Source organism: Dendroctonus ponderosae, unplaced genomic scaffold, assembly GCF_020466585.1.
Source record: "Dendroctonus ponderosae isolate FM_Combo_2020 unplaced genomic scaffold, Dpon_F_20191213v2 Dpon_F_20191213_2, whole genome shotgun sequence".
In the NCBI taxonomy this organism is placed as follows: Eukaryota; Metazoa; Arthropoda; class Insecta; order Coleoptera; family Curculionidae; genus Dendroctonus; species Dendroctonus ponderosae.
Genome location: NW_026018165.1, coordinates 9,186,164 through 9,198,692, shown reverse-complemented (window position 1 = coordinate 9,198,692; position 12,529 = coordinate 9,186,164). Strand labels below are relative to the sequence as shown.

The 12,529-nt window shown below is 39.2% G+C and overlaps 1 protein-coding gene across 1 annotated transcript in view; it reads right to left on the bottom strand.

Moving 5' to 3' along the window:
- LOC109533314 overlaps positions 1-12,529 on the bottom strand; it is a 70,657-nt gene that overhangs the window by 2,038 nt on the left and 56,090 nt on the right. Inside the window, 13 exon segments of the mRNA XM_019898607.2 lie at positions 266-316; positions 378-501; positions 599-740; positions 795-970; positions 1,045-1,150; positions 1,251-1,495; positions 1,557-1,721; positions 1,785-2,019; positions 2,074-2,315; positions 3,978-4,339; positions 4,398-8,658; positions 9,967-11,686; positions 11,743-11,949. Of these exon segments, the coding sequence (XP_019754166.2) occupies positions 266-316; positions 378-501; positions 599-740; positions 795-970; positions 1,045-1,150; positions 1,251-1,495; positions 1,557-1,721; positions 1,785-2,019; positions 2,074-2,315; positions 3,978-4,339; positions 4,398-8,658; positions 9,967-11,686; positions 11,743-11,949 (8,036 nt within the window).

Below are 12,529 nucleotides of genomic sequence, written 5' to 3'. Positions count from 1 at the left end.
ACATACTCTTTTTTAGGTTCATTTAGGTTCTTTTGATAACGATAGCAAAAAATAGCTATCGACACGTCAAGGTAATTTTTCAAATTAATTTCTCTCTAATTAAGATTACTTTTTGATAAATAATTCGTTCTTATTGCGAAATAGGAGCATTATTTATCAATCTGTAATAAAAGACGCGACAAAAATTTTTGAGGCGAAATACCCAAAAAGAAGTTTGTAAAAAAATTAAAATTGCATCTAAACTTAATTTTTTGTCACATAATACCTTATTCGAGGAATATCCATCCAGTTACTGCCGGATTCCAAATCGTCATCACTGAAACATTGATTTATAAACTATCTTTTCTCCAGTTTTTCATAGCCAACCAAACACTTACACTAGTGACTTTCTTAACGTATTGAATTGAGAAGACGTGTCTGCTCTCGACAGCAAATCTGCACTAATCTTTTGAATCAAAGTGGCATTTTCACTTCTATCAGCTTCAGTCCCGCAAGTTGTACCTTTATTAAAATGTAATTGTTTAACTTTGTTTCTACTTTGCAATACAACAGTCAGACGTGTTATATTGTCTGAACACAGCCAAAAATGCGTTCTTACCTAAGGTCCCCATATTATTTACCACCGTTGCGGATACTTCAAAACCGGCTGAAATTAGCGCTCCTGAAGTTTTCCGCGAATTCGGCTGTTCTTCTATAAACTGCTCGCTAATTGCGTTGCTATATTTACGTTTGGACTCCGTCTAAAGGTAAAATACACATTGAATATACAAAAATTGATTGAAATATGCTCTTACTCTTGAAGGGCCTGGACCAGCATCCAAATAGCTAAGGAGTTTGGCTTCGGGCGTTACAGATGGAACACTCGGTTTTCTGGCGTCAAATGTGGTGTAGTTCATTAAAGGCGAGGTGTGAGCAGCTGGATGATATTTAGCTCTAGGAATCATCACAGTCAAAGATCGATCTTTTTGATCTAAAGAGAAAAAATTCTAAATTGAGGCAACGGTTCAGTTTAATGGGATACTTTGTAGCCTCATTTGCGCTAACCTGGGAAAATTATTCCGGGTTCAGAGTGTTCTACACTAGTCATAGACACTTTCGAAACTTTCTTCAAAGCTCCTTTTGGCGGAGGCGGTTTCAATTTTGGTTGTTTCTGAAATAATCACAAACATTTTAAAAAGGATGTTGATATTTACAACAAAAATAGTTCATCGTTAAAATATATGCTAGGTTTTTATCATTTCAAGTCGTACTTGTTGGACATATGGAGGTACAGAATTCGTTTCGCTTCGACTATCTTCTGAACTTGTGTCTTCAATCATTGCGCGTCTATCCATTTTTACTGCTTTTGCTTGGTTGCTTCCTCTTTGGGGCAAGAAGCCAATAGTACCGGATACTCTCGATTTTTGGGGCTTCTTTTTAACGCACGTTAATATTATGCAAACGAGCAGAAGGACGAATAAGATCGTGCCCAGTGTGACTAAGGCTATCAGAAGAACTGTAAAATGATGCATACGTTAGCTAACTGTGTAAGTATGTTTTGTTGAATAATACTGCACCTTTAAGGTTGATCTGACAGAATTCTCCAGCATACCAGTGGAAACACTCGCATAAAACTTCCTCCGAGCCTCTCGAATAGCACATGCCGTGGTAGTTGCATTTTTCACAACCCACTTGCTCTGCGCTACAAATCCTGCCCGGATAAAGCATGTTTTCGGAAAGATCTGGAAAGTAACATTTTGAAATAAAATAAAATATTGGTGTCCGATAGATTAACGTCTTCGTACCCGAATATCCTTCTTTGCACGAACAGGTGTATGTGCCTCTCAAATTGAAACATTGTGAATTGTCCGAACAGTCATGGAATTTGGGATTTTCGCATTCGTTAAAGTCCTGCACGTTTATGTGGCCTGCCGTATGGGTTGAGGCGATTACATCAGTGCCTCCTATCGAATAGTTGCTGTTTCTCAAATATTTTTTCAAAATATCCTCCATGCGAATTTCGTCAATATTATCTGAAAGCTATCAGGCAAAATGTATCTGGAATTTGTAATTTTTAAAGTGCGTGGTTTTTACCTGAAGATAAAACTTGCTGATAACACCATTTCTATTTTGGGTGGGATAGAACGATGTGACATGAACTCCATGAAATATGTCCCTCAGATCAGATTGCATAACCATTCGATCCAAAGCCTCATGAACTCTTCTGGACATTCTCATAAACTCTGTACTATTTTCCATGGAAAGTCTATCGGTATATCTAACAGGAAGCTTGCCAATTTTCTCAATAGTAACGTTCATGCTGTACGTGTATGTAGCTGGAATATATTGTGTCTTAACTAAGAGAATTGAATTATTTTTCAGTGCAGGATGTGCATTAATTTTGGGAACACAACTACTTGCTAAAACATATCGCGTAAAACGCTAAGCTTCAATGCCACAATGTTTTGCGATTTTCAATTTTATCACTTTGATGAAACAGGAAGAAAAGCTTGGTTCCGATTATAATCAACTATATAAAAACATTGTTAAAACATGTATAAAGGAAATGAATTCGAGAGAAATACGGAAAACAAATACATACATTAAAAATCCGGGTTTATCGAAAAAACACCAGACATGCTGATTTTAACTTTTAGTTGCCATAAAATCCTCAATTTTGATTCTTTATCCAATTTTCCTTAAAATTCTGAGTCTTCTGCGTAAAATCATAAAATTCTTGAAAATCAAAAAAAAATACTTTGTTATTTTGTCCATTTGTAGTTTGTTAGTACATATTTATTTATAGCTGGCAGTAAGTGAGCGATTGGCAGTTTAAAAATCAAAATTGGCAATCAAAAAAGTATATTGCGGGCATCGCCAAAAAATAAAATGTATATATGTATTTATTTTCTATTCTTAATTTTTTCTGTAACACATTATAAATTGTACAGTTTCATCTAAAAAAACTAGCTTTCCTTTATTGAATTTATTTATTTAAAATAATATTTCTTGGCGATTGGATACAAATTTTATGAATTATCACAAAGGATTTATCTGACTCACAAACACTCAGAAAAGCAACAAACTTATCATTTTTGAAAACAGAATTTTTAAAATATTAATTGTTTGGAGGAATATTTCATTTATCCTAGGTGTTATAACTAGGGCTCGGAATCAAACTCGAATAATTCGAGTATTCGAATATTCGAATATTCGAAAAGCGAATAATTATGTGTAGTCATAACTCGAATATTCGAATATTCGAATATCCGAATATCCGAATATCCGAATATTCGAATACTCGAATACTCGAATAATCGAATACTCGAATACACCAACATTATCAAACTCACAAGGTATAAATATCTTTATATGCACTTTGTATACTTTTATAAAATAAATTATTCATATTCTACAAACATTTAAACAAATACCCATATATTTACAAGCAAATAAAAATAATCATGTTCTGGTGATTCGCGTGATCAACTTTTGCGCGGTGTTACAATTAATGTGCCGACAAAAGCACTTTTTTATCCGTTGCGGCTAGTTGCCAAAAATGATATGAGATAACAATTTTTCTTCTTGGAAAACGGTGAACGGAAAACGAACACTCGAATATCTAACGAATACGAATAGAAATACTCGAATACTCAAATATTCGAATACTCGAATACTCGATTATTCGAATATTCGTTAGATATTCGAGTATTCGAATAATTTTACTATTCGAATAAACCACTAAACGAATATTTGAATATCAGATTTTTAAAAATTCCAAGCCCTAGTTATAACTTTTCTAGTTGGTTTAGTGTGTTGGTTTCAGTGTTATTCACAATTTGGCAGTGTTTTGAGATACCTGCAATGTTTTCTGAGTAAACATCAATTTAATATGTCTTACGGCAGTTTGCTGTCTTTATTTCAATCTTTGCTCAAGCAACGAAATTGAGAGCTTAAGCTACTAAATTGATTGTATCAAATAATTTATTTCCACTTACGATTACATGGTCTATCTGGGAACATTCTGGCGAATCCAGGTCTGCACACGCACCTCATCATCCCTTCAACCTTTTGGCACAATTCATTCCTGCTCGGTTTACATTCGGGAGTGCATTTTTCCTTATTGTTTTCCCCAAATAAACCAGGCACATTTACCGGTTGATTGGCGGTGAGGATGCCACCTAAAAGAATGTCGTTCACCTCATTCTCCCGTATTTCGTCTCGTTGCGGATGATCGTTGCTGTTGGGTTCAGGGATTTGAGGAGGCATTTTTATAATAGTGCCCTTATTTTTGTCGGTCATCACAACAAAGATCGATTCGTTGCTATTGTAGCTTTCTTCCTGGGCTCCTTGACTGGAACTAAAATATTCGTCCCATTAGGTACATCTGTTTGATTATTAATTCTATCGTATCTTACCTGTGATCTTCATCAGTGTCTTTGATAATGAAATCTTCCAAAGAGTCGTCATCATCACTTTCGTCGTCATCAAAGCCATGGTTTTCTTCCGAACTGAAGACATGTGGTGAATGTTCGTTGGGAGGAACAATAGTAGGTTTGCCTACATTGGAGACTACTGAGGTAGCTTTCACTTGCCCAATTGGATAGCTGCTTTGGAACGCATCGCTTGGATATAGTGAGTTTTCTTTTTGTATGGTAGTTGTAACGGTTTCTATTATACTAGTTGGTTTAACCAGAGTGTGGAATTCTGTTACCGTATCCACAATGTAGCTCTTTTCGGTTTTGGTTACCAGCAGCGTCAGAGTACTTGGAGGGCCTCCCAATGTCTTCACCACCGTAGTTTTTGTGATGGTTACAGTATGTGTTTTAGTGTGCGTTATATACCTTGTAGGCAACACAGCAGACTTTTCGATCAAACTGCTGGTTGCAATGGATTTCTTTGGTTCGTCTACAATTTTCACCTCGTTGCCTGCATGATGGATAGGTTTAGTGATTATATCGTTTAAGTCTTGGGGAACAGTAATCGACAGTTCTGGAGTGGCTTCAGTAGTGGAAGAAGGCTCTCTACTTGATCCTTGCGCTTGATTTTCAGATGAGGTGTTTTTGTTATCTTTCAGCCTATTGTTCTCCTTGTTCTGGTTGAAATTAGGCTGGCCTACAATGACTTCCATGCTAGGAGTGTTCTTAACTGTGGGTGTTGGTGAGATTGTACTGGAAGTCGATGGGATTTTGCTCTGTTGACGCCCACCATTTTCAGAATTATTCTCCTTACTGAACACCCCAGAAAAGCCGACGTTAAGAGGACGGGAAGTAGTTGAAGTTCTTGTCTTGAAATTCTCCTGAGGAGTGGTTCTCTTGGTGCTGGTACTCGAAGTGTAAGATGTAGGGGTAGTGGTGCTGGTTCGTCGGTAACCCGGCGGTTTTCTGAAAGGCGGCATTCTAGTCTTTGGGCGTTCGTATGTCTTTAAGGTCGTATGCGGATCCTTGGGAATATCAACTTGCATAGAAAACTCATTGTTGCTTTCATGTACAATGGGACGTTCGCTGGAAATTAAAGGTCTGTGGGTTGAAACTAGGGGCGGTGGGTTCATTCCCAAAACTACTTCTGTTGTGGGAACTGCGCTGTCCGGCCGAATATCTGGCGCCGGAGGCACCATTTCTTCAGACGGTTCAGGTACAAACGGTTTTATGGTATTTGCATTTCCTTCCTGATCTGTTGGCGATTTCGTTTTGATGTGTGGCACTCTAACGATATCATGACCAGGGGAACTGATATCGATTTTAGGCGGTTGCATTGAAACGCTGGGAATTTTTGGGACTTCTTCAAGAAGCGGAGGAGGCTGAAGCACTTCCATGTCGTTGATCTGCTGCGTGAGATCCACACCGAAGTTTTCACCACTGTTTAGCAGAATTGAGGGCCTGGTTGGTCCTCCCATGACGGGATTTTTGGTTTTATCATCATCCACTATAGGAATATTAATTTCATTCGTTTGCTGTTTAGCTGGATATTTAGATGCGTCAAATGGTTTCTCTGTTTGAGTTTCTGGTTTTTTGGGCTTTCGTGTTGTTGCGATTGTTGTAGAGGTTTGCGGGTCAATCGGCAAAGAAGTCACTCTGGGCCGATCGTTCTTAACAGTCGGCTTACGGAAGAACCCATTTTGCTGCCCATTTTCGTCTATGAATATTAGGATGGGTCTCTGGGTACTGCTGGAACCTCCACTCGAGGTCATATTTATTCGGGGTTGGCCCCTGTTAGCTTGAGTTGTTGTTTGTGTAGATTCTATCGGCTTTCTATTGAAGTCCAATCTATTTTCCTCAGTTTGAGTTTGCGGATTCGATGAATAAGTGTTAAAATTAAATGTGGGTTTAAATGTGGTAATTCTATATCCTGTTGAAGGAGGCCTGGCGGGATGTGGCGGTTTTCGGTTACCAAAATCAAACGGCACTTCCGCAGGACTGATCGGTATCTCCTGACCTTTGAAAAGCGTTTGCTGCACCAACTCTGGCCTAGGATATTTACTGTAGGGAAACCGAATTTGAGTGTTGTTTTGTAAACTATCTGGGAACCGAACCATATTCAAAGCATACTCGGTGGTGGTCGGTTGTCCCTTTCGCAGCACCTCTATTGGCAGTTCTCCTGGCCTTAAAGGCCTGGCGTTCGATTCTTGCACCACTTCGCCGTCCTCATTCGGAAAATCATCGTCTAAATGATCATCACTGAACAAATCATCCTTCTCAGCATCTGGCCGAAGGTTCTCTTGATGGTAGTTATTGGCACTCGGACGTTTATTACTATGGAAATCCACATTAAACGACGACTGCCCTTTGTTGGGATCAAAGATCGGGAAAACTTCATCGGAGTTTGGTTGCAGATTCGCTAACGGTGGTGGGTTTGAATCGAACCCGCTCACCTGATTCGGTGGTTTAAATTCTTGATTTTCTACTAAAGGAATTGGAATGTGCCCGTTTCCTTCAATAGGGCTCTGCCTGAAAGGAGGACGATTGGATATGTGCTGCTTAATTGAAGGTGGCGGAGTCATGAACTCGGATATTTGGACTTGGGGTCTATTTGGCCTGGGTCTATGCATGTTTCTCTTTGGGGGATAATTGTACTTTGGCTTGTTAAATCTGATCGGTCTGTTAGGCTTTGAGTTGTCTGGATAAATGTTAGGGTTTTGTGGGGGTCTAAGAGCCACAGATAAATCACTAGCAGGCAAATTGTCGCTAGGCTCATGGTTGAAGTTCTCAGACTTTTGCCCGTGTCCATAGTTTGCTGTACTCGGCCTTAATGCCTGCTCATGCGAAACCCCGGGAGCGTCTGCATATGCAGGCCTATTTTGCAAGTTTGGCCTTTGAGTGGTGCCGGTTAAGTCGGCTGAGTTTGGATAAAGCGAATACTGATTGGGGTGTTTACTGTAGCTGTTATTAAACACAACAAATGGAATGTTGTTAGCTTGAACAGCTATTTTGCCTCCTTCATGGTTTATTATATGGGCGTTTGTGTCTCCATGTTGCTCAGACATGCCATATGATAACGGCACGTTAACATTAAACCCACCTTCATACTGTGGCGGATCATTTAATCGACTAGGAGCTATTTTGATGGGGATTTTTTCATTTGAGCTAGTGTCTGGTTCCGCATTGATCGAATGATCAATATGAGAACCCACTTTGATCACTCCAGAAACCTGCTTTTGATTCACTTGGTTTAGTTGAGGAGTGTCGTGATAAATGGAGGCAAACTGAGGAATTCCCTTTTTGAACCCTTCAATCGGATTGAATTCCGGTTCAGGATATGGGCTGGGATCATCAAAATATTGGCCATTATGATGGGTCTCGGTCGAGCCTCCATATATTAAGGCTGTTGTTCTGTTGACTGGTATATTTACAAAGGCGACCTGTGAAGGCTGCAGTTGAACCAGCAGAGGTTGCCCAGTGCTGCGCTCCACCACCTCGGGCAGGACTATGGGAATGGACGTTACTATCAAAGGTTTCTGATTAGCTGCATAAATAGGATAAGATTGCTTTTGAGCTTCTTTTTGGTAGTTGTTGCTGATGGCTTCTTGTAAATGTTGTCCTCCAGGGCCAGAATTGTGGAAGTTTCCAACGACTCCTGCTGGGTTGTGCTGCTCTCCGGAATACTGCGGTGCGTACTTGGACGCGAAATTAATTTGATCGCTATTCTGCGCTATTCCATTCTCTCTAAACCCGTTATTGTTTTGGGGGACTCCCTGCATGTTATAATGGTTAAATTGGTTGTCTGTTGGATGCTGGTTATGGTCTTCATACCCATTTGGTTTGTAACTTTGCTCAGGCCTTCGTTGGGGGATCAACGGGATATGCTTGCGCTTTTCACCCCTGAATTTATCTTTATTTTCCCTCACTGGCGGTGGCGGCCCCACATAATCGTCCTGATTGGGAGCATGAATAATGTTAGTTTGGGCCGGCACTTGGTCAACAATTAAAGGAATTTGTGGCCGACGTTCAGCATTGTTGTTTTTGCTTCTCCAGTTGTTTTGCTTCTCGGGTAACGGGGGTGGTTTCATCCCGACTGGGACTTCGTTAACAGATTCGTGATGCAAGGGAATAGTTGCTGGCAATCTAGGTCCTACTCGACCCGGTTTTCCAACTATCACGTCCGAATTTGCCGTAATAACATCTCCAGGACTGATGGAGATACCACTGTTTCCGAGCAATGGCGCTTCATGTTGTAAAGGACCTGGAAAACAATTCAGAGATGGCGGTTTAGGGAAAGAATTGCCGAGTTAAAAGTAATAGTTATAACTGAAATTGAGAAACATTAGAACCACGAATTCATATCAGATTGTTATTTAAATATAGCCAATAGAACCATAGAAATATACTCGGTCAGTGAAGTTGAGCCGTTCAACGAAAAGGATACCTTCTTCCTAAAAATTGGAAAATCAGGGGAAGTTATTCTTCTTGGTGACTTACTTCTTGTAACAATAGGACACAAGATATGGAGAAGACAAAATTGACAACAACGGTATGTGAGCAGAATAACGTGATAATCATGAATGGATACTTTAACACTGTGATATTCATAAATAAACTGGATGCCAGACACACGAGGGCTAATATCTATATTGATTACGTAATTTCAAAACAATAAGACAAAGTTATATAGTATATACAGGTATATATAAGTATACAAGACGACCGAGTGTGCAAAGGACGAAAATATGGAAGCGATTATTACTTTGTGACCACAAAAATATACTTTCCAGGAGGAAATGAAAAAAGTACTGAGGAACATGCAAGATTGCAGAAAAAACCATACAATCTAAGGGGACTTGACAACGACGAGAAGAAGACTTTATAAAAGCAAATGAAATAAAATGAACATATCGAATCGTAATATATCGAATACTCTCAACCCCATAAAAGAAGCCATACGTGGTGCAGCAATGGAAGCATTGGGTGACTGTCAAATCAATATTATGTTGGTGAGACGATGAATGAGAAACAACAAGTTAATCGAACATCTTCAAAAACGCTTCAAAAGTGTATTAACAAACAAACTCTACTAGCAGAGTGGAAAACTACAAATTTAACACCTATATTTGGTCATTGGTATATAAGGAGTCAGAATAGGCTGGGAAAATTATTGAGGAATTTATCAATATCAAGAAATTGATCGCACCATTACCGACGATATCAGAGTTAAACAGCTCATGTGGTTTAGGCATACTCTAAGAATGCCACTATCAAGATTACCGAAACAGGTGCTGGAATGGAGCCAAGGAGGCAAAAGAAAATAAAGTAAGGTAGCGGTAACGTACGAGCTGACAGAGCGGCATAAATAATCATATGAGAGAAATATCGAGGAAGGCCTCTGGAACGATCGACAGTATTGGAGATTGGGGATCAGAAGGTGCAGGACGCTGTAAATCGATATACATTTTGAAATATATCATTTGAAAATTATGAATCATCCCAATTAAACCTCCTTTTACAATTTATGTTCATTATATTACCCTGATATTACAAATCATGTTTCACTTACCTAAAGCTTGAGGCTGAATTGGAGAGTCGTTCCACTCGAACGTAGCAATATTTTGACTTTCAGCAATTTCAAAATCATCCCCTACAACCCCTCCCACCGGTATATAGACTGGTGATCTATTTTGTACATCAATAGCCGGAGCTACGTGGTTTTTACTCTGAGTGTCTTGTTTATTTTGCGAGTTTGCTGCATAGATCGGAGTTTCGACACGGTCAACAGTACTATTTACATCATTTCTTCGGTTACTTTTCAAGTTTTTGTTGATGTAACCTGCCATAGCGCTCAACACTGGCGTTAGAGCTTGCAATGTATTGATATTGATGGACCCAAGACCTAACAAGTCACCAGCTGGAGCCTCCGGTTGTTTGGTAAGAGTAGCTTTTGCTGGTGCGATGACTTTTTTGTTTTTGTCATTCTTTTTCACGTTTTTTTCTGAAATACTACTGGAAGATTGAGTTGCTGTTGATGGCTTTGTAGTGTTAACTTTGTTTTTATTTTTGTTTTTATTCTTGTTTCCCGGTCGCTTCACCTTGCTAGTTACAACATCCACCGTGGTTTCCTTCACTACTTCTGAAGCCAACAATGATCCCAGGTTATTTTTCACAATACTGCTGCTCTTGATTATGTCGATTTTTGTTGAATCAGTGTTCAAACTTGGAGTAGGTATCAAATTTGCAAAGGGATCATCATCAATAAAAACGATAGTGGAGCCAGTGATGATATTCGGCTTCGATGAGCCGAAGCTTCCTTCCAAACTAGCGCTAGATGTAACTGATGATTGTTTAGACGTAGACTCAATTGAAGGCATTTGGGTTTTTTTAATAGGCAAAACGTTAGTAGGATTGATTTCGTTATGGTTTTCATTGGCATGTACAGTAATTTCCATTTTCTGTCCATCTACTAAAGTGGCCAGCTTTTGAATACTACCAGATCCAACTTTTAGATCCTCAGACAAAGAAGCCAGATACTGGGGGTCAAATAGACTGGGTGCTAAAGTTTCTGTTATCACATTTTGTATCACTTTAGTTCTTGAGTTTATAATCGTGGTTTGCTGAGGGTCGTTTTCCTTGAGGAGTGTTGTGAAGTACGTGAAGGTAGTGAAGTATATTCTGGTGGCAAGAATATCGAATTTCAAGGCACTCACCTTGCTATTAACTTGCTTGCTCGGACTTTCCACTCTTGTAGCGTTCGTCACTGTTTTGGAAGTCGTCTTTTTCGGATGCATGAGTACTTTTTCAGTCACCACTTCACTTTCAGTAGAAACGTTAGTGTATACTACAGGCTTTCCACTCTCCAGGACTGTGTTAAAGTACGTGTAAGTCACGGAATACGTTTTTGTAACATCTGTGGTAGTTGGAACCACTTTAGGTGCTTCTTGGATCATGTCCAAAGCTATATAAGATGTCATGACTGGGCGGGCCTTTGGAGGAACACTCTCTGTGATCACCACTTGGGTCACTACGTCTTGAGTACTGATCACACTTTGCTTCTCGCCTTCGTACAGTGTTTTTTCTAGGTTTATTGTACTAATGTAGGTATTTGTGTCTTTGACAGGCCTTTGAACTTCTGATGGCTTGAGCAAAGATAGGTAGTCATCTGGCGCCGTAACGGTATTGGCCACAACATGCTGAGAGGAAATTACTAAAGGTTGCTCACCATCTAGAATGGTGTTTAGGTAGGTGTAAGTGGTGTGGAAAACGCCAACGGAAAGAGTTGGATACTGAAAAAAAAACCAGCTTTGTTAGTAGTTTTCTTTGAATGCCGAATTAAATTTACCTGGGTTAAAGTGATTCCAACGGCAGGTGTGGGTAGGATTTTTCCGGTATTCATTCGTTCTTCCGTAGCTACATTGGATACGACCTGCTCATGACTGGAAACTGTGGTACTGCCCTTTTCCAGATACGTTGTCAGATAAGTGAAAGTGGTAAGGCATGTTTTCACCACGAACTGATTTGGATCCAGAGCTGTTGATAAGCTTTCAACCTTCAAGAAATGCGAACAAATGTTTAGTTTATAGAATCACTTAACATATTTCTAAAATCTTTTATACTTTTTTTGTACACTGTAGGGTAAGGTGAGTAGAAAAATTCGTATTGATATAATTATAGCATAGAATGCGTCTTTTCCATAGATAATTAGAGCCTACAATATTCAATATACATAAGGTGGGTCACATTCGTCTCACCAAAATCAACATTACACTGACAAATTTGGACCATTTTTGAAACTAGATACATTCTGATTCCTGCTAGCGATTCTATTTTTGTTTCAAGCGTTATTTAGTGCAATTCTTTTTCGATTTTCGGTTAGTGAGTGATTTTGCAAACAGTTATGGCTTCAGATACATTTTCTATAGGGTGACAAATGAAACGAAGTAAAATTGGAAAGTTCCACATGGTCTCAGTCGGACAAACATTTTTTTTGTATTTCAAGATCATACGCGTTAAGATGAACAACGTATCTCGAAAACAGTTTTTCAATTTTTCGGTCATCCCGTTTATTTACATGGTGGTATTAAAAAATCGACCTTTTGGTACTGCAGTTATGCAAAGTTTGTTTTGAA